This window comes from Conger conger, chromosome 13 (genome assembly GCF_963514075.1).
Source record: "Conger conger chromosome 13, fConCon1.1, whole genome shotgun sequence".
NCBI classification, from domain to species: domain Eukaryota; kingdom Metazoa; phylum Chordata; class Actinopteri; order Anguilliformes; family Congridae; genus Conger; species Conger conger.
Window position 1 is genome coordinate 17,582,991 of NC_083772.1, and position 22,401 is coordinate 17,605,391.

Genomic DNA, 22,401 nt, shown 5'->3' on the forward strand with positions numbered 1-22,401 from the left:
GTCATGGTAGGGCTTGGAGGGAAATGTCTTGAACAGATTATATAAAATGGCTGACAGTTCTTAGTGCCAATGTACAGAAACAAGGAGAAAAGAAATCTAATCCTCATACTTTTTTTCAAATTATCTGAATACTGAATGAGTGTTGCATTGACAGGTCAAAGAATGCTTTTTGGATACAAAGCAGAGAAGATATCTGGAGAAAATTAGGATGCTAAAGTTAAGGTAACGATAAACAGCAGTAAATGCAAGGTCAAATGAAACAAAAACATTGTGACAAATGAAAGATTTTAAAATATTGAAATCTATTTAATCGGTATTGAAACACAGGCTTCAGTCAAGATGGCAAACCCACAAGTCATCATTATTTATACACACACAGAGTCCCTTACACACATCAGCCAATCATCTTTTTATACATTCAGTGTCAACGAATACAACCAATCACAAGATTTGAAAGTGTAGGTTGCATAACAGCCAGTATGTTTGTGTCTGTGTTTGTTCTGCTTTTAGCTGGGAGTGGGGACATACTTTCTGATTTATTTCACCAAATGGCTTTAACTACCTAGATAAGAATATTCCCCAAAAATTATTCTTAACAATCTAAACTACGGAAACCACGAAAGCCATGTCTTGCCCTTGACTGCAAACCGGACTTAAACTTCAGTTTTTTATCATTTATTTCATATTTACCTCACCCCATCCCATCAGAAATGGAGAGTGAAATATGGACTAAAACAGAGCAGCTTAGAGCTTCATATATCTTCAGAACTCAAAAGTAAAAAGGACGGTTTTTCAGTGTTAGACCCTTATCACACAACTCCTCAGCCTGGTTCCTGTTCAGGTTTAGAGGTGGAGGTGATGATGGGTCACATACATATACACTTATTCATCATTAATGACACATTGAAAAATAAATACTTTGTAGATGGTAACACATAAATAACAGTAGTTCAAGAAGGAAATATATGGAGAATTGCATTGTCTCTTCAAGGAGAGGAGTAAATCACACAAGCTGAACCTGACATGGTTTTGACCCTCTTCTGTCATTTCCCCCAGCTTTCCAAGATGGCGTGACAGGCAGAGAAACTGCATTGTAAGACTTCAAAGTGAGAGCCGGTCTCCCGTCTCTATTGCTGTTCATTGATTGGATATGACAACCAGGACAACTGTTCATTCCTGACAACCAGACACTAAATAAAATATATGAACATAGATGTACATATCTGAGGGGACCTGAATGGCGCGAGTGACCAATCGCAGCTATGGAGCTACAATTAGGAGCAGTGTGGCTTAACTAGAGAGTCTGCCTGCCAGAATTCACTGCACACACTGCAGGGCACTGCACTGGGAGCAGTCAGGGAGGTTGTCTTCCATCCCATTTCCTACTGTGTTTCATTTCATCTGAAGCAGAAGAGTCTGGTTTTTGGAGAGTGGCTGAACAACCTTCTAGCAATCCAACACACCACAGCACTGGGGATATTTTCTTACATCAACCATTAAATTAAGTAACTCACAAATCATAAGGTTATTAATAACATAACAACATTTGTTTAGCACTAATACATAGCCTAAATGTACAATTAGTAATAACAGTTATATTATTACTGAGAATAATAATGATAATCATCATCATCAAGAAGCACTTTTTTATTTTAGGTTACTCTGGTTACTGTTATGAAAGTTGTCAGGCAGTGCAATGTGCTTTGTGTGTGTGTGTGTGTGTGTGTGTGTGTGTGTGTGAGTGTGCCAGCTGAGTTCAGGCAGTCTCACACGTTCGGTGTCTTGATTCCTCAACACAAAAGGAAGGCCATGGAGTGTATTTACAGAATAACAATCTGTCTGTACATCTCTCACATTACAACATTCACTCCTTCATATATTTTATATATCAATGTCACTCTTCGTAGCAGGGGGTGCTATGTGTGTGTGTGTGTGTGTGTGTGTGTGTGTGTGTGTGTGTGTATGTTTGTATGTGTGCGTGTGTGTGTGTGTGTGTGTGGGTGTGTGTGAAATACAGAAGAAATACAGGAGAAATACAGCTCAAAATGGGTGGCCCTTTGCCCCTGAAATCAACGTCTTCACCTCAATTCCACCTCTTTTTCTCTATCTCTCTTACACCATATGTATGCACACACACACACACATACACACACACACACACACATAAGCGCACCCACACACACGCACACACACACTCTGACACAGGTTTATCCCAGCTGATCCTCATATTGCTTCCTGAAACAGTCTCCAGCCGGGAAGAAATCCCAGCAGCGTTCCTGGTACATCTTCCAGACATAGGATTCCTGGGAAGTAGAAAAGAGAGAGTGAGAGGGATTGCATTATGGTCAGTACAACCACACTCTGCACAAGTCAATCAGGAACTTTCTCTGTCACGGTCTGAGTTCATGTGCCAATCAGGAACTCTCCTGTCCCTGTCTGTTCATGAGCCAACCAGGAACTCTCTCTGTCACGGTCTGTGTTCATGAGCCAATCAGGAACTCTCTCTGTCACTGTGTTCATTCACTGTAGGAGCCAATCAGTGTCACTGCCAGTGTTCATTCATCCAACATCTGCAGGAGACAGTCAGGATCTCTCTCTCTCTCTGTCAGTGTGTTCATTCACTCAGTCTGAAATGGACAGAGAGGCAGACGCAGACAGAGTCGGGCACTGACCTGTCCTGTGTGCTCCGTTTCGTCCTTATTAATCAAGTACATCAGGAAGAACCTGCAGAAGAGAGGGGGGAGAGAGCATGTGAAACGAGGCCAGGGCAGGTGGTGTTTCAGGCCACCCAGGGCAGGTGGTGTTTCAGGCCACCCAGGGCAGGTGGTGTTTCAGGCAACCCAGGGAAGAGAGTACAGGGTCCCACTGTTCCATCGAGTGAGTCAGGCTGAGTAACGAGAGTACCTCTGTTGTAGGTTGTAAATGACACAAACTACAAGGATTTACTTTCTATACAAAGAGCAGCTTGTAATATCACTTAATAGAGGTACAGACCCTCTGGGTGTTCAAGTTCAGGCATGATGCAGTGGCGATTTTCTCTTCTCTGTAAGTAGATGAGGAGCTGGGATTGGCTGAATAGTCTGTTGTTATTATTATTATTATTATTATTATTATCATTATTATTAATAATAAATATATATAAGTTACGTGCTCAGTTGGCTCCTCGTGTGACTTAGATTAGTGCTACATCAGTGGTAACCAAAATATTTCAACCAGTGGACCGGCAATTCCTCAAAGTCTCAGGAACGGCCACACATTGTAAGGCTAGTATCATGCACTTCATTATGACTGTCATTGCTGGGAAAAACAGCAGCCATTTTGTTAAGGATCCTGCTCCATGGACCTGTGTTTGGGAACCACGATGGTAAATAAACGGCCAGGGCTTTCCTCTGGGGCCTGCTCCAGGGTCACAACCGTGCAGGCTACTCACATGTAGTTAGCCAGGTTGTGCTCTTCCAGGGTGTGTGTTTCAAAGCCGTGCGGCGTCGTGTCGAAGTAGTCGCTCCCGATCCCGCAGATGAAGCACTTAGTCTGGAGAAAAGGGCAGCAGGTGAAACGACGCACAGACAACTAAACATTAAGAAATAAAGGCACAGCATGGAGAATAACGGATGAGAGAGCGGTCTCCGCACCTCCATGTCCTCTCTGACTTGCTCCTGTTGGTCTCTCAGCTCACCAAAGGCATCGATAATCAGACCTGCGTGTGAAACACATCCCACATCAGAGCTCAGCGGAGTGACAGGTGTCAATCACACAGCATAAATGAGACCTCGGAAGAGTGACAGGTGCCAATCACGCAACACACATCAGACCTCAGTAGAGTGACAGGTGTCAATCACACAGCTTCCTCCCCTGAACCCACTGTTACTTACTCAGACCCTTTGTCTCCTTTAATTCACCCACAATAAAAATGAACATACTTTACGTGTTGCAGTTTTCTAGTTTCACTTGACTGTGGCACTACACATGTCCTGAATGAGGGATTGTTGAATCGGACAGTGTACAGGAAGTGCGCAAGGTGTGTGAGGGGCATAAGTCTCACCCTGAATGATGGCCAGCAGGATGACAATGACGAAGAAGAAGAAGGTGATGTCAAAGACCACACGGTAAAGCTCGTACTCATCTCCTGCTGGGTCTTCAATCTCGTCACCAATACCACCACCAGCTCGCACGCCCACATACATGTGGAACAGATAGCACTGAGAGAAAGGCACAGAGAGAGAGAGATCAGTATATAGCACGCTCTCATACACACACTGTATCACATTCATGTGGAACAAATAACACATATAAAAACAGGATTTTTACTGTGTACTCTCAGGGTGTGGGACAGAGGAACCAGGAGAAGACTCAAAAAACATAGGCGTTATTAACAAAAGACATATCCAATTCGGAAATGGGCAATGGTCACAATCCAGGGAGACAGGTACATGAAGGGCATGTAGAAGAGTAGAGAACAAGTAGTGTTCAAGAACAGGAAGGCAGTCCACACAGGCAAAAGTCCAAAAACAGTCCAAAGCCAGGCAGAGATCATAAAACAGGAAAACTAAAACAGAACCAAAAACAGAACAGATACCACACAGGAGAAAGGAACAGGTTCACGGCGCTAGAACCCTGTGAACCTGGACAGGGACAGAATCTGGTGCACGATAAGACGAACTCACCACAAGAAAAGAAAAGGACAGGCTTAAATACAAAACAAACGAGCAAAGTAACAGGTGAAACAAATGACAAGAGACAGGAAGTAAATACATAAGAGTGGAGGGTGGAGACACAGGTGAAAAGAATGAACAGGCAGAACATAATGGACAACGGAAAGAGAACAGGGACATAAGACACAAATGCAAAGGAAAAAGAAAAAATAATAGGAAGGGGAGCAAGGAGTGAATACAAAAAAAACAGAAAAATGAACATACTTTACAGAAAAAGGGCGCGCATGTGACAGTGTACACACAGATATGCATCAGTGCAATAAGGACAATGAACCTCTCTGAGCTCTGCTATGGCCAACTATGTGGTATCCTGTGGGTCTCCCAACTACAGCTGATGTTAGCATCATGATTCAATATCAGGCCTTGGGGCATATCTCGTCATCAGACCTCAGAATGTGAGCTGGTTGTTTGCTCTCTCACTCACTGACCACTCTCTGTCTGCTGTCTTACACTCTTACAGATTTGCTTTGAGTCCATTTACACCCATACCGGGTGAACCATGTAGGAATTGTGGCGCACAGAGCCAGAAACAACAGAAAATGTGTCACTGCCAAAATGGACAGCACTAAATGTTGAAAATGGAAATGAAATATGAAAATTTAAGTATTAAATGAAAATTAAAGCAAATGCATGTACAGTACATTGGGAGAACACAGCAAATACCTTGCGGAAAGTTTAATTTTACCGCCATGAATTTCAGTGCATAACTTGTCATCTCCAGCCAGATATTTTCTTAATCTTATGAGCTATCACTCGCCCTGTTTAGTCTCAGTGCTAAAATAAAATTCCCCTCAGTTTTACATGCACAGTATGGGACTTTTGTAAGGAGGCACTTACACATAGTACATAGACAGTACTGACAAATAATTATTCAGAACAGAAAATGTAAATATGACCGATTTTTCCAGTCAAACAGCAGCTGAGATGGGGTCTTTAGAATCATTGATACGTGAGGGCTCTAGAGCAGTTGGAGGACCTTGATGTAAAATTCAGCTATGACCAGCCTTAAAATCACAACTTAAGCTGGTTAAACCATGTTGAGTATGGAGCTGGTCAAACAACTACCAGTTGTTTCAAAACCTAGTTTGAGCTGTTGCATGAGTGAATTCACATTTACATTTTTGTCATTTGGCAGACGCTTTTAATCCAAAGCGATTTACAAGTGCATAGGTTCTACCATAAGTCAAAGCATCACATCCAGAACTAGGAAAATACACATGGAATGCTGTTCTAAACATAGTCGTCATCATAAGTGCAATTATTTATCACATGCACATCACATGCATGTGAAAAAAAGCATGAAAATGGGAACATAAGCCCTGCAGGTCTGTTTCTGTGTCCACTCCAGCTGATTCAGCTGCATCTGTACAGATGAGAAGGTGACTTTGCCATAGTTGATCATTCCTCTTTGCTCCAAGTCAAAGTATGAATATGATTCTCTTGAAGTATTGGCCACGAGCTGGATGGTGCCTTGCATGAAATTCTAAACTGCAAGTAAGCCTCCCTTGTAAGAATGACACTAAATAGCATATATTACTGTAATCCTCTAACTTTACATATTTTGGTTATGTGCTCCCAGAATTCCTTGTCTGAGATGCCTCAACTACTGTAGCTCCTCACTTCACATCGCTGCTCCCCCTGCCCCTCTTGGCACATTGACCACTCACGCTCTTAAAAAAACTCCTGCCAGTACGAACAACAATATCTCTCTACCATTGCAAGTATATCATTTTCCAACCATATAAAAATTAGTATTCTAGTTATTTTAATACTGATTATAAATTGTTCACTATCATCAGGCCGTGTTCCCAAATCCCTTCAGATGGCATTCATAAGGCTGCTACTTAAGCTTCATTTGGAATCAACTGAACCATCTAATAAAGACCCATTTCTACCAAAGATCCTTTGGAAATGTGCAGCTCAGCAGCCTTCCTTTCTGCAGGCTAATAATGCAGATGGTATGTGAGTCTGGGTCTGGGAAGCACCAGAGTACTGAGACAGCCCTAATGCTGCAATGATGTGTTGCTCTCCTCAGAATGTGCTTTTATTTCCTTTCTAAATCAATCAGTTTCACTGGGCTTTATTCAGATAGACAAAGCCTTTTCCATTTACCTTCATAGTTCTACACTTCCAAGGTGAAAAAAGGAAATGCTGCTGAATCAATGATGTAATTGATGTGTTGGGGCCGAGGGCGTAAAGAGCTAATTTTTTTAATTTATTTTTTTATATTCTGAACACGCTTCTAAACAAAGGCATATTCAATAGATTGTAACAAGAGCACTGCAAGTACCTCATGCAGTGTTTCATTTGACTGGTGTGAATATCAGAGGAAGGTGTGTTATCTTCAGCAAGATATTTTCGATACGCTCACTGTCGTTAGATTTACCTTCAGATAACTAAGATACAGAACATTCCATGCAAATGTGGCCGATTTTGCAAGTGAAACAACAGCTGTCAACAGAACAGTTAACTGCTAAAAGAGCTTACACAATATTCAGTTCAATATGGTTTATTACCAGTAAAAGACTGGAGTTTTAAAAATAATACTTCATTGACACTTTATTTGCTATCGTCATCATTTTTCTCCATACTACAAGGGTTTTTTGTTATCTGTGTTTCCCCTTTGTCTTCCCTTCTGTGACTATGCAAACTGTTTGTGACAGTGAAAAGTGCTATACAAATAAACTAAAATTGAATCGAATTGACAGTGTTCGTGATGACGTGGACCTATCGTGAAGAGCCATTTCAATTAATAATTACGACATACCATTGTTGACACAATCTGCAGTGGTGTTATGACAGCTGACATAACAACCTGCATAGAAGGCTCACTATGACAGGGTCGTCATACCACTGATTCACCTTGACATTTAAAAATGACAATGTAAATTATTCGTAGAAAGCTATGTCAAAGCTGGGCCAGAAAATAGCGATACTTCATTTAACCCTCTAAAGAGGTTCAGGTCTGTGGGACCCGTTTTCAATGTTTACTAAAATAAAAAAATAAAAAATATTTATTGCAACCTTTGACTCATAACCCTTGGCTCATTTTCTGTGAAGAACATGTAAATTAACTAATTTTCATTGAGCACACACTCTGCACCCCCCTACACATTTACATTGCATACATGCTATTCGGGTGCACTGGGTTTTCCACACTACAGAGGGCAAAGAGTGCAGGAGAGCAGGTCTGGTGCGTGGCAGACAAGGTTGCAACATTGTTACATTTCAATAACGAGAACCTGTCTGTTCCCACATTTTCACAGACTCTTTCTCGTCTGTGTGTGCGTGAACCTACACTATGTCTGGCGGGAACCTGCACAATGTTATGTCAGTAACATTCCCTAAACATAAATATTTTCTGACCCAGCTGCAAATTGGGGGCAGGGCAAAACTTATAAATAGCTCTGTGTGTGTGGCTCCTTATCATTCAATCTATCGGCTCCTTATCACTCAAATCATTCAGTATGGCAAAACGAATGTCTGTCCAGAGGGCCCTAGAAATTATTTTAGAAGAGAAAGAATCTACTATGGAAGGAGGGCCTCTGGAAGATGACGCATGCTCTGAAAATGAGGATCATCTCTCAGTTAATTCGGAATCTGAGAGTGAATTTGAGTGTGAGATTGACCTTCAGTCTGCCCCAGGACCAGCCCATCAGCAGCCTACCCCAGGACCAGCCTGACAGCAGCCTGCCCCGGGACCAGCCTGACAGCAGCCTGCCCCGGGACCAGCCTGTGAGCAGCCAGCCCCAGGACCAGCTCGTCAGCAGCCAGCCAGAAGAGAAATATGGACAGCAAAAAATGATATTGAATACATCGCCAAGAAGAAGCGATGTGATGTGTGTGGACCAAAGCAGGATCGAAAGACTCAGTTCACGTGCTGCAAGTGCAGAAAATTAATTTGCAACACACACACTGTCAGACTGTGCCCCTCGTGTGGTGTGTAGATATTGTGTTCAATCAGGGCTGTTTGAGTAATGACTGGGTCTCTGAACAAAAGTCCAGTGAAAGGGCCCTCTAGTTTTTTATGACTGGACTGCATTTGCCCCCTCCTTGTGGCTGGGCCCCAGAAAGCTTTGCTGTTTTCCGCCTTATTGTGGGCATGTGTTCATTGTTAAATTTGTGTTCTGTATCCTAATTTCAATTTTTTTTAAATCAATAAACACCAATATTGAAGACAGCCTTCTCTCCTTTATATTTGTTGAAGATAAACATGATTTATTCCTCCCAGTTTTGATTATTATTGATTTGTTTGACCAAAATCAGATTTCATCACAAAAAACTAATACTAATGAATGTGATTTAGCAGGGGTAAATGGCACATATTAACCATATATGCTATATGTTATGGTCTATACTGCTTGTAATTAAGATAAGGTCAACATCTGTGAAGTATTTTTACATAAATTGTTATGACTGTATTGTTTTAAGACCCCAATAATGGTATGGGTCCACCAGACCCGCGAAAAGGTCCTGAGTAACAGAAATATGTCCGCCGCACAAGGGTTAAAACACCTTGTCATGAGTTTATATTACATTATATGTAGGTTAGGATGAGTTCATCTTAACAGACAAACTATATCCAAAACATAGAGTATCTTAACCTTAGCATCTCACAAGCACAACAAAAAATGGGACCATTTGGTGGCCATAGCATTTCCATGAATGAATAAAGACAATGCAAAAGCACCAACATGATCAGCACAGTGACATGATATCTCATAGGTAAAATATATTCACCTGGGGGCAGAAACTTCCTATCCAAAGTTAAGATAGGACAAGTTAAGAACAGCCACAAGGAAACAAAAAGCCCAATTTTCCACCCGCATGTGACTTTAAGAGCCAATATCTCAATTTTTGGCTTTAAGAGCCAACATTTTAACAACATTTTGAGCAAAATTGGAGTGGTCAACTCCAACACCTGGTTGATTTTTCACAGAATGACCAGCATTTGTCCAGCACCTTGTTGAATCCACTCCATGAAGATGTTCTGGAGGCAAAAGAGGGTCCTCCCTGGTACTAAATACGTACTTAATTAAAAAACCCACCTTACCTGCCATTTGCATTCATGCTTGTGTACCTGCATAGATCTTTGTGTAGGCCATGAATCAGGCAATAAAATGCAAAAAAAACAAACTGTGATGTGATTTCACTGGTTATAAATGTGTTGCTTTTTATGTTTCAATTAATTTTATTATGTCGTTTTCTTGAGGTGTTCTAAGAGGTCCACTCTGACCTGGTTTAAGAAAAATAGGTTTTTCAGTCAAGCATTTCTCCCTCACTCACCGTCATCATGTCGTCGCACTTCATGTCTGGCTCATCCTCATCCTCACTCATGTTGTAGAACTTGCGGAAAAAGTTGAAGGCCACCACGGTGTAGAGATACACCACCACCGCCAGCAGCCCCACTGTCATCATCAGCTGAGGAAGGATTTTAACAAGAGCTGGTTAGCACCCCACCGCACAAATACAACATCATGCACAGGGCTGTGTTTCTTCCTACCACTCACAAGTGTCCTGTCACTCGCTAGTGGAATAAATAGTACATTTTTCTATATGCCGATGTAAATATCTTTATTGCTGTTATTGTTGGTGCTCTGGGACTATTGTGGGACTGCCCCACCTTGCCCCACCTTACATACAATCCTTAATCACTTCCTACTCCCCAGCTAGACCACTCCGGTCTGCCAGCTCTGGTCGCCTTATGGTTCCCTCTCTACGAGCATCTGGCGGTCGAGCTGCACATTCACACATCTGTTTTCCGTTCTGGTTCCTCAGTGGTGGAATGACTTGCCTACCACTGTCAGGACAGCAGAATCCCTTCCCCTATTTCGACGCAGACTGAAAACACACCTTTACAGACTGTACCTTAGTCCTCCCTCCTGATTTCCCCCGCCCCCCTTCCTGATATCCCTATCCCTCTTGTCTAACCCCCCCCCCCCCAAAAAAAAAATAAAAAATAAAAAATATATATATATTTGCACTTATGATGACTATATGTTTAGAACAACACTTCATGTGTATTTACTGGGGGATGCTTTAACCTATGCACTTGTAAATCGCTTTGGATTAAAAGTGTCTGCCCAATTCTCAGTAGTCATTTCCATAAGTTATTTGAATAGTTTCTTAATATCTTGGCTGCTTTGACTAGATTGAAAAGCCATGCCATAGAGTGATGTGCAGTATATAACATTTGCAGCAGTGTTAGCTGTTAGCTTGCTGTTAGCGAAATACTTATTTTGGTCGGAATTTCGGCCTCGGAATTCAAAATGGATTAAGTTCCATTCAAGAAAGAAATGCGTGTGGATAAAAACATATTTTTTATCATATATAGTATTAGAAACATACATAGTATTAAACGCCTGCTTATATCACAGACTGTGACAGAAATGGTCAGCATTCATTTTTCTCATAGAGAAATTCTGTAATACGTCGGGCCTACTCATGAAGAGATTTTTATTTGATTATAATTAAGTTGTCGGCAATGCAGAAAAGTATTTCATAAGCAAAGTGCGATATATTACTCTCTGCTTTCTGTCCGTCTAAATAAAATACAAAAAAAGTGCAAGAGGAGGGGTGTGTTTAAAAAAAAAAAAAGACACACCTGCTTGCCGTTGTGGGTGACCGAGGACAGGATGGTGCGTAGGGTCTTCACACCCATGGCGATGTCCAGCAGGTGACTGGCGAAGAAGAAGTTGTTGTAGTGGCCGAGCAGTGACATCACCATGTACCACACCAGGTAGAGGAAGGTCTGCAGGAGAACCAGATAGAACGTCACCATGTTCTTTCATCAGGGCTTCAGCTGCTCATATATGTATTATGTATTATCTTTCATCAGACTGGATAGTGGAGGCCCAGTAACTGTTTAGACTAAAATAATATTAGCAATGGGACTGGGGGGGGGGGGGGGGGGGTAGATAGATCACAAGAAAAGTTTCCTCTGATTATATTCCTCTGACTAATTATATTTTGATAACTAGAGTTGCAAGGTGGCGAATAAACCAGGTATTAAGTTTAAGGGGCCAATTACTTATGATAATAATTATATGGGTGTCAAATATGCAAAAATAGAGGAAATTGGTAAGGGGGCAAATACTTTTTCATGGCACAGTATGCCTACAGGAGGAGATGCTAGAGATTGAGAAGCAGAGCAAAATGATGGAGGAGATGTGCAGAGACAATGACAGAGGAAAATAAGCCTATACCATAAGGAGCCTATACCCCACCCCTGAAAAGCAGCCTCCCTGATATACAGAGCCACACAGCTACCGGCTGGTTGCACCGGAAAAACTGTTCATAGCACACACACACACACACACAGAGCGAAACAGCACATCCTCACTCACATTGTCTGTGAAAACCACGCCAAACTTCCAGATCTGGTACTTGACATCAATGGTGGTGACCCTGAAGGGAAAAGAACAGGAGATTCTGGGTTAATTCAGCTTCTCTCCCAAAAATCCTTCACTGGGTGCCTACGTATGCATGTTTGAAGTGCTATGTTTGTGCATGGTGCATGCACTGTATGTATTTATGTGCTTATATATCTGTCTGTGTGTGTGTGTGTGTGTGTGTGTGTGTGAATATGTGTGTGCCTAAATGTGAGTGTGTGCAAATATGCATTTGTGCATGAATGCGCGTGACAGTGTGTGTCAGAATGTATGTGTATGTATATCCATGTTTGTGAAGGATGTGTGTGTGTGGGGGGGTGTCCAGTACCAGTTGAATATGGAGTTGTCAGGTTCTGATTTCTTCTCCTGTTGCTGAGCGCTGACGTCCAGAGAGGCCAAGTCCATTCCCAGGAGCTCAGCGATCCTCTCTCTGCCATAGATATCACCGTACTTATCCAGAACCTGCACACACACAGAGTGATGAATTTACACGCATCGCTCACCCGTACATAAGGATAGACATATACTCGCACGCAGTCCCACAGCAGTTCAGATTTTTGCACCACTAACCTTTCTCTTCACAAACTTGTCCCAGTAGTTGGTGGGGAAAGACCTGTGGACACAATGAAATGTCATGAAAAAAGACATTTAGATATCCTTACACCACTCATTCAAATCTGGTGCCAAGTTAAGTGTGACATTTTTACAGAACCACAGAAGTGAAGAAATGTATCATCAGTCAATCAGTTTTAATTTTATATAGTAGTGATAACATAATGTAAGGCCAGATGTCCGTAATGTAGCACTGTAAGGCCAGGTGTGAGGTAATGTCTTCTGGTGTGGTGTGAGGTAATGTCTCCTGGTGTGGTGTGAGGTATGATGAAATGTGTCTTGGTGACTTGTGATGTAATATTCAGTCTTACGGTGTGTTGAGCACCAGTCGGTCCCATTGGCCCTTGATGTCGTCATCCTCGGGCTGTTCCGTGACGTACACACCGTCAAACTCCAGCTTGCGAGCCAGTTCCTTCTCTCTCTTAAATATGACCAGGGGAACCTGCAGAGGACCACAGCGCACACACACATTTTTCAACTGAGTAATGTGCAGGCATTAAGCTGCTGTGTAGAAAGGATCACATTACATTACAGTTATTTTCAAAGCGACTTACAGTCGATTAGATTAAGCAGGGGACAATCAGGGGACAATCACCCGGGGAGCAACACGGGGTTACGGGCCTTACTCAAGGGCCCGACAGCTGAGCATGCCATCTTATCATGGCTACACCGGGGCTGGGACCACCAATCGTCTGGGTCCCAGGCATGTGCCTCAGCCCCTAGGCTGCAGGCTGCTCCGCAGTGGAGTGAGGATGAAAGGTGTGTGCGCCCGAACGCGCCCAGGGGAAACGGACCTTGAGGCAGTTGTATCCGATGATGCAGAGGAAGGAGATGACGGTGTGCACGAAGGCGAGGAACAACAGCGCCGGCTGCATGTATCCAGTGCTTTCCTCCAGGAAGAAGTACACCAGGCCTTCATCCTCCTCCTCATCTCCTCCTTCCTCCATTCCGGAACCTTCCGGCTCGCCCCCGGAGCCCTCGAACACACCAGAGCCTTCAAACATCGCCGAGCCCTCAAACTCCTCCTCACCTCGGGGAGAGTCCGACACCTGGGGGCCGGGGGGGGCAGTGAGAGAGACTCACAGAGAGGGGGATATGCCCACTGTACGACTATGACTGTAACACTACAATAATCACATACCTCAAATAAAATACCTCAAATACACACTCAACTCAACCATATTGGCGAAAAGAGATTTTTTTATATTTTCTTTTTGTTTTGTTTATGTTACGTTTGACTGACCCAAGTCTGATCACAACACAGTACATCAACCCAATCTCTCCACAGTGACTGAGAGAAACAAAAGCAGTAAGATGAAGCAGGGAGAGCAGTGCATTGTGGGAACCTTGTAGAAGAGCAGGATGAAGTTGAGAGCGAAGGCGATGAAGAGCGCCAGGAAGCGCAGGTTGTAGAAGTTGCGGGAGAGGTAGTTCTGTGAAGGAGAAAAAATGACCGCCGTGACACATACAGCACGCACCACTGACGCTGATGATTTTAACACACTCACCACTACACAGATAACCATCAGAGCTGCCATCTTTTGTCTGCTAGACAGCCTGAGATTTGAATGTCTTTCACCCACGTGGACACACATGCACTGTTACTTCCTGGGTTGAACTTGTATAACCATCGGTGTCAGTCAAATTGGAACGATTATTTTTCTCACCAATTTTGCAGCTCAGGTGTTTTTTTTGTATGGGTGATTTGAATGGATTTTGGATATAAGTGGATCATGGGCGAGGTCTGTGCAGGGTGTGATGTTTTCAGAGGAGGTGGAAAGGCTCCCAGGCGCTCACCATGAACTTGATCCTCTGCACCTCCAGCTCGTTCCAGAGCTCGAAGGCATCCTCTCCAGTCGTCGGCTTTTCTTTCTGGGGCTTGGCTTTCACCTTCTCTTTCTCCTCCTCCACTTCTGGCTCCTCTTTCGGTTCCTCCACTTTTTCCTCTGACTCCTTTTCGGCCTTCTCTCCATTCTCAGTGCTGCAAGACAGAGGCATAGTGGTGTTACACGACATTACAGTCAAAGGGGGGATGGGGGGGACAATCTCCCAGGGAGCAAAGCAGGGTTAATGGCCTTTGCCTATGCGCCCAACAACAGCATGGATTTTAATGTGGTTACACCGGGGCTTGAGCCACCAACCTTCTAGGCGCCAGCCATGCACCTTAGCCAATAGGCTACATACAGCAGGGCTTTCCCATTGGCTGAAGTGATGAGGCCCCTGATTGGTTCAGAGCCTGTACATCTATTGATTGAGCCATTAGGTGCCTACAGCCATGGGCCTTGTGGGTCAAAACTGTCTGAAACTGACATGTCCCTCGTGACCTCACTCGGTTAGTTATTGCACACTCGTCTATACATATGTTTAGTCTCTTAAACTCATAGAGCAGGTGCTTTTTGGGTTGGAAGGTGCTGTTGAAAGAGGAAAAAGCAAGAGGAGTGAGAGAGTGGAACTCACTCAGCTTTCTCTGGTTCTGGGGCTGGTTCCTCTACAGCCTCTGGGGCAGCTTGCTCTTCCTCTGAGGCTGTCAGCTAAACACCATAGAGACAACTGGAGTGAATAACTGTGACACAGGGTAAAGCACCATAGAGACAACAGGAGTGAATAATTGAGACACAGGGTAAAGCACCATAGGTACAACAGGAGAGAATAACTGTGATAAAGGATAAACACCATAAAGACAACAGGAGTGAATAACTGTGACACAGGGTAAAGCACCTTAGAGACAACAGGAGAGAATAACTGTGATAAAGGATAAACACCATAGAGACAACAGGAATGAATAACTGTGATAAAGGCTGAACACCATAGAGGCAACAGGTGCAAATAACTGTGACAAAGGCTAAAGAAACAACAGGAAAGAATAACTATGAAAAAGGCTAAAGCACCATAGACATACAAGTAGATAATAATCAGCTACAGAGGCTAAAACATGAAAGAACAAAGAGTTGTGAAACACTGGAGTTTATAGATAGTCCTTGTAAACGTCCATTAAGCAGCAATACGATAAGACTTCACTGAACATGATCATGTCAGACAAAAAAAAGAATACACAAAAAACTATTTGGACCAAATTCACTTTGCATTAGCTCAGGAAAATAAGGAAAAAACGTTGAAAAACTGAAAACTGAAATCCCTGGAAAATGGGGACTCACTCACCAGCTTTCTCTTGGCTAAGGGGGTGCCCTCTGGGGTGGGGGGTTCCACCGTGGTGGGCTCGCCGATGTCCCCAAGCCCCCCAGGGGTGTCGAACCCTGGCAGCCGGCCACCCTCCTTCTCCTTGCTGTCCTCCTCCTCTTCCTCACCCACGCCCACGTCCATGGCATCGGCCGCTCCCCCGGCTTCCTGCTCCTCCCGCGTCCCGGCTTCCGGGGGCAGGTCCCCGTGCACCTCGTCCTGCGTGGGGTCCGGCATGCTGGCCAGGATCTCCGTCACCGTCATCTTCTTGGCACTCTCCACCATGCCGCCACCGAAGAGGGTGGTCCAAATGAGCAGGAAGAAGCCCTTGCACACGCTGTAGATGAAGTGCAGGATGCCCACTAGGATGGTCCAGAAGAAGCAGGCCAAGCCCACCACCATGTCCCGGATGGTCATCTTCCGCAGGCGCCGGTACTGCCGCCGAAGGTTCCGGAAGGTGAACATGTTCAGGAAGTCCACCACGCTGGTGATGAAGTCGGCGAAGGCGGAGCTGGACTCGGGCGGGCCCTCCTCTCCGTTGGCCTCGTCGCCTTCCCCGCCCTCTCTTCCTCCGTTCCCCTCTGCTCCACCTGCCTCTTCCTCGTCGTCGTCCTCCTTCTCCTCTTCCTCCTGCTCGGAGATCTGCGAGGCGATGTTCATCTCAAAGATGGTGTCCTCGCAGAAGTTGACAAAGAGCTCCATCTTCTCCGACTCGGCGCCCTCGTTGACCACGTCGAAGATGAACTGCCTCTTGGACTCCCGCACCTGCGGCATCTCCCACTGGTTGCGGTTGGCCTCGCTGATCTCGAAGTAGATGCGCTCAATCTTCCGGCTGGCGCCCATGATCTCGATGCGACCCAGGAAGGGGCGGAAGTAGTTGAGCACGCTCTCGGCCTGCTCCAGGAAGTTCTGCAGCCGTGTGTCGTGGGGCACGTGCTCCGACAGGTTGGTGAGCAGCACGGCGATGTTGAAGCCGATGTCCTTGGCCGGTTCCTGGAAGCGGTCGGCAAACTCTTCGAAGTTGATCATCTCGTTCTCATCGGCCTCGGAGCAGGAGAGCAGGAACTGGATCTCAGCCATGGAGTACTGCTTCTGGCTGTCCATAGCCTTCTGGAAGTCCTTCTTGGAGATGAGCCCACGGGGGTCGGTCACGTAGTCGAGGAAGGCGTCGGAGGCCACGATGTCCTTCAGTTTGAGGAACATGTCGAAGAACTTGAGTATCATCTCCACGTTGCTGGACGACTCCACCAGCATGTCCACCATTTGACGGGCGATGGTGCCATTCACAACATTACCTGACCAAGCAGATATAAAATAAAATAAAAAGAAAGAAAAGTTTTGTCAATAGACAGAAAATATATTTGCTCCTGCAATAAATCATCAGATTCAGTGCTTACTACCAGTATCACTCTACTCAGGGGGAAACACGCATGGACAGAATATTCTGATTAATCAGGAAATCATATTTTTAGAACTTGAAGGTGCCAACCTGAGGCAGAGGAACTGGAGTATTTTATACACAATCCCAAGACACAGAAGGTATAAGCATGGTGAGAAGAGAGAGATTTTCTGAGAGGCGCCAACAGAAATTTGACCTCTTACCCTCTAGGAGAGAGAGTAGCATGACCACCATGTCCTTCTGAAGATCCAGGAGCTCCTTCAGCAGGCCGATCTGACTTGAATCCTGAAACACACAGGGTGCAAACACACACACACACACACAGGGTGCAAACACACACACACACACACACAAACACAGGGTGCAAACACACACACACACACACACACACACAGGGCACAAACACACACACAGACACGCACACACACAGGGCGCAAACACACACACACACACACACACACACATACAAACAGCAAAACAACATCACAAAAGAAGTGTTAGCACACCAGCCATATTCCTGTCTTTACAGTAAAGTCCAGCACAGAAACCTACATACCTGTCAATTACAAGGCCAATAGCTCAAATGGATTACCATCTCCCAAAAGTTATAATGAAAAACTTGGGTCATTTTCTGTCTGTAATCAGTTTGGTCTGCTATCGTTAGATTTAATTAGATCCGCTTTCAGATCTGTTAGCTATCAGAAAAAAGTACACACATAGATTAAGACGTGCATCCAAGAAAAGCAAAAAGCAACAACATAGATAATTTGTTTAATGTAGAGATTAAAACAGATTAATGCATATAAAGTTTTTAAAGGACAAATCTGCCCTGGAACAAAGACTTGGCCCCTGCTTTAAGCATAAACTGAAGTAAGGAAAGGGTATGGGATTGCCAGGTGAAACAAAACTCTCCCCTAAGGAAAATATAGCCTGCAAAGATGAAAGTCACTCAATGAGACATGCCTGTGATCATTAATTCCCAAAATCAGACATGAAATGACAAGCTGCACAATGATCCTCCTGTCCATACGGGTCGGCGGCACGTATTTAGGAGTCTTTGGCTTATGGTAAACCATAGAATGGCTCACACACTGGAACTGAGGGAGCCACTGCAGGTGGCAGTGTGTGTGTGTGTGTGCGCGCGTGCGTGTGTGTGTATTTGTGACAGATCGAGGGGCTTTGATAGCTTTTGGCATCAGGAACAAGAAGGAGAGGATGGAGCCGGCTCATTGGCCCCTTACCTCAGAGTGTGTTGTACTCCATAAATGATCCTGGGATTGCATTTAAATGAGAGGTATACATTGCGAGCGTTAGACCAGAGCAGCCAGAGAACGCAAACGAAGAAGGAGAGGAAAGGCACACACACAATCACACACACATAAATACACACAAAGACACATACCCCACAATCACACACACAAAATCCCACGCACACAGACGGCCTGGTACACATCACTTTATGGGCAAAACGGTGGCTGGCTTCCTCAGCTCTGCAGCCAATCAGATGACTCACCAAGGGAGCGGCAGCGCACCATTGGTGCTCGAAGCACAGTGCTGTGGAAGCCACGCCCTAGAACAGGTATGCGAGAGGGGCAAGTACAAGCACAGCGACACACCTGCAGCCACGGCCAGCTGTAACATGGCAACCAACACAGAATGAAGGCAGTCCACCTGATCCAAGACCATCAAAAGAACGTTCTGGAGACTGTGGATGTGCGTTCAGTCTGACCTTGCTGGCCCATGAGATGAGCAAATAAAATGTTGGAAAAAAAAAAATGTACAAGAGGTTTCAATGTCGGCTCAAGCACAGCGGCTGAAGAATGTTTATTCTGCCACCGTCATTTCCTGCTTCCTGACGGTCCTGAAACAAATTAACCTTTTTTCCATCCCATAATGCAACTGTGATCACCTAATCCATTGCTCAACACCATGTAAACTTAATGCCCTGGAAATCTATTCTGGTGTAACAGCAGTGGAAGCAGTTTCTTGCTTCTCGTTTATTTTGCGGTGTCTCATCATAATTTGTAATTTTCGGATATCTATGCTAAAGAAAGCGAATGCAAAGAGAAGCAGACACACTCCAGGGGGAAGCGAGCCTAAAGATAATGGAGTGTCAGAAAGAGAGGATGAAGAAGAGGAAGAATGGGGGGGGGCGCAGCAGAGGACTATGCGTGAGATGTCAGCGTAAGGGGGTAAACAAGGTCTTACTCCGTTTCGAAGTCCTTCTCGAGGATGCATCTGGCAGGGTCACACACCAAAATAAAAATGTTATCCAACAACAACATTTTTAAATCATTTTTGTATTTTCAACAATCTCTCCCTCTTATCCCATTTTTACACACATGCTGAAATCGATTGTGTCTCTTTGGAAATGTTGCTCTCAGGGTTACTGGACGGCTCTGTTTGAGCTGCTGTGCATTAGTAAGTATAGATAGGGAGGGGCCCCCTTTCCAGACGGACAGGACCAAACACTGGTTAAAAAACAAAGGTAGGGTTTCAGCTAAAGCCTCAAATGTCTGCAGTGCTTTTGTGTGCTCTTGTGTCTGGAAAAACATTTTACGTACTGTACAAATACAATGAACAGTTTGCCTGAAATGAGTTCGCTTTGATAATACACAGCAGCTGCACTGTAAAACCATTAACTGGGGCTGTAATTATGGGTTGTCTACACAAATGGGACAAATCATTTAGACCCTGATGCTGCAGGAGGAAAACTTCCACACAAATTTAGTGAAGTGCTAACATTAGACGGAGTGTGAATGACTGTAACTGATCCTTACTCCTTGCTCAACAGTCCTGTTAAAACCATGACCATAAGACTGAGACTGCTCTTGACTCAACTAACAGTACTGTTAAAACCATGCCGTGACGTGTCTTTACTCACATTATTACATCTTATTTACAGTCACAACCATGACTACATACTGTAACTGTGACCCTACTCAACTAACAGTACAGACCATGACCATAAGACTGTGATGTTTTACTACTGCAGGATGAAATACATATCTGATTAAAATCAGCCAAATTCCATTCTTATACTAAATGGGAGAGATGGAATACAAAAATGAGTATTTTTGGAAAAAAATTAGGGAACTGATGTGTACCATTTGAGTGTAAACAGGAAGCTGCGTAGGAACGTTAGAGGAAGCAGAGAGGGACTACAGAGACAGGTGGATACAGTGAGAAACAGTGTGTAATTGGAGACCGAATGAAGCCAATAGGTGGCCTGCAGCTCCGTATGGCGAATGCTCATTGGCGATTGGTAGGGAAGGATTCAGTCGGTTTGGGTTTTCACATTTCATCCCTCTCTGGTGACCCTCGCTGGTGGATCGGGTGCCTGTGGACTGCATGCTAAAGCTACGTATGAGATGTCTTCCGACTGCGGTGTGTAAAGAATCAGCTGGCGCCACCTTGAGTTTCGGAGGGGAACTGCGGCTGTCTACATTCTCCCGATTCAACAGACAGGATCACCTGTGAAGGCAGCTCCCAGCGTAGTTGTAAACATTCCAAATTAGGTAAAGAATTGGACATGTTTAGCCCCACATTGGGCAAATAATTATTTTTGAAATAAATAATGTATACTTTTAAAATCACACAGACTAAATAATGAATCTCACAAAAGGTTTTTTGGCAGGCTGCCCATTTTCTCAGGCAGTTTCATCAATCTAGTGAAAATATGAAATATTTTTCCAGTTCAACCAAATAGTTAATTCATAGACCCCCCCCCCCCCACTGTAGAACCCCATTAAGGGTATTTATTTTTTAAGAAGCAGAGTCTGTAAAAGAGAGAAACGGTTCAGAAGGACATAATGGCCAAGCAATTTATGCTCAAATTATTTCCATAGATTAATAAATAAATATGTTACTCCGCAGTGACCATGTGAAAAATGGCGAAATGGCATCAGAATGAATTTAACAAAAGTGGGCTAAATGACTGGAACATACAACTGATGCAATTCAGCACCGTCTGAAACAGTAATACAAGGAACACTTAACTTCACTTAAACCAAACACAAAGCAACTGAAAATTGACAAACTTTATATCATTCAACATATTCAACATTGCCAACATTTCATTGTAATGTTGCAAATGCGAGTAGTGAATGATTTGAAGATTATTTCTCTTGCATAAAGTCGGGGGGAGAGTGTACAGTGAGGTGTGTGTGGTTAATGCGCAGCAGAGCCAAGCAGAACTGTGAATGAAGCTGCACAGTGTGTGTGTGTGTGTGTGTGTGTGTGGCTGGCAGCATTCGCGGGCGGCACAGGAAGAGCACGGGATTGGGGGGGGGGGGGGGTGTTTGGGGGGATCTGTCTGGGGCTCGTACCTGCGCCAGCTTCATCATCATGTGAGCGAAGACATGCAGGAAGCCGACCACTGCGTCCCACAGCCTGCTGTGAGCCAGGGACTGCTGATTACCTGTACATGGGCCCTGAGAGAGAGAGAGAGAGAGAGAGAGAGGGGGGGGAGAGAGTGTGTGAGAGAGAGAGAGACAGAGAGAGAGAAAGAGAGAGGGAGAGAGAGAGGGGGGAGAGGGAGAGCGAGTGTGAGAGAGAGAGAGACAGAGAGAGAGAGAAAGAGAGAAAGAGAGAGAGAGGGGAGAGCGAGTGTGAGAGAGAGAGAGACAGAGAGAGAGAGAAAGAGAGAAAGAGAGAGAGAGGGGAGTGAGAGAGGGAGAGGAAGGGAGAGGGAGAGAGAGGGGAGAGGGAGTGAGAGGGGGGAGAAGGAGAGAGAGAGGAAGGGAGAGAGAGAGGAGTGAGAGAGGGAGAGGAAGGGAGAGGGAGAGAGAGAGGGAGTGGGAGAAGGGGGAAGGAGAAAGAAGTAGAGAGAAAGGGAAGAAATGAAGGGAAAGAGAGAGAATAAAAGACATACCAGATAAGATGGACAGAATCAGCAATGACAAGCACACACAGCACACACATCACACACACACACACACACACACATACTACAGAATATATGCCTCACCTGGATGTACTCTGTCAGGCTGTTGAACACCTGCTTGGCCACCGTCATGGCTTTGGAGAAGTTCCTCTTGCCCGGCTCATCGATGATATCCTTCCCAGAATAGTACCAGTAGAAATCACTGATGGACTCCTGGGCAGAGAG

At 44.5% G+C, this 22,401-nt stretch overlaps 1 protein-coding gene across 7 annotated transcripts in view; it reads right to left on the reverse strand.

The window, feature by feature from the left end:
* Window positions 1–283: 283 nt before the first annotated feature.
* Window positions 284–22,401, reverse strand: part of ryr1b (ryanodine receptor 1b (skeletal)) — a 105,591-nt gene continuing 83,473 nt past the window's right edge. For 4 of the 7 annotated variants that reach the window (XM_061216710.1, XM_061216707.1, XM_061216708.1 and 1 more), the window contains 20 exons: window positions 22,261–22,389; window positions 21,620–21,724; window positions 19,500–19,529; window positions 17,495–17,576; window positions 15,875–17,187; window positions 15,173–15,246; window positions 14,513–14,696; window positions 14,062–14,148; window positions 13,510–13,764; window positions 13,027–13,157; window positions 12,674–12,716; window positions 12,432–12,565; window positions 12,059–12,119; window positions 11,317–11,463; window positions 9,999–10,133; window positions 4,043–4,199; window positions 3,633–3,697; window positions 3,431–3,531; window positions 2,673–2,724; window positions 284–2,303 (listed from right to left, as the gene is read on the reverse strand). In XM_061216710.1, the coding sequence (XP_061072694.1) occupies window positions 2,208–2,303; window positions 2,673–2,724; window positions 3,431–3,531; window positions 3,633–3,697; window positions 4,043–4,199; window positions 9,999–10,133; window positions 11,317–11,463; window positions 12,059–12,119; window positions 12,432–12,565; window positions 12,674–12,716; window positions 13,027–13,157; window positions 13,510–13,764; window positions 14,062–14,148; window positions 14,513–14,696; window positions 15,173–15,246; window positions 15,875–17,187; window positions 17,495–17,576; window positions 19,500–19,529; window positions 21,620–21,724; window positions 22,261–22,389 (3,381 nt within the window). In that variant the 3' untranslated portion in view covers window positions 284–2,207. The remainder of the gene's footprint in view (window positions 2,304–2,672; window positions 2,725–3,430; window positions 3,532–3,632; window positions 3,698–4,042; window positions 4,200–9,998; window positions 10,134–11,316; window positions 11,464–12,058; window positions 12,120–12,431; window positions 12,566–12,673; window positions 12,717–13,026; window positions 13,158–13,509; window positions 13,765–14,061; window positions 14,149–14,512; window positions 14,697–15,172; window positions 15,247–15,874; window positions 17,188–17,494; window positions 17,577–19,499; window positions 19,530–21,619; window positions 21,725–22,260; window positions 22,390–22,401) is intronic. The other 3 variants (XM_061216712.1, XM_061216711.1, XM_061216709.1) reach the window with 1 other exon arrangement.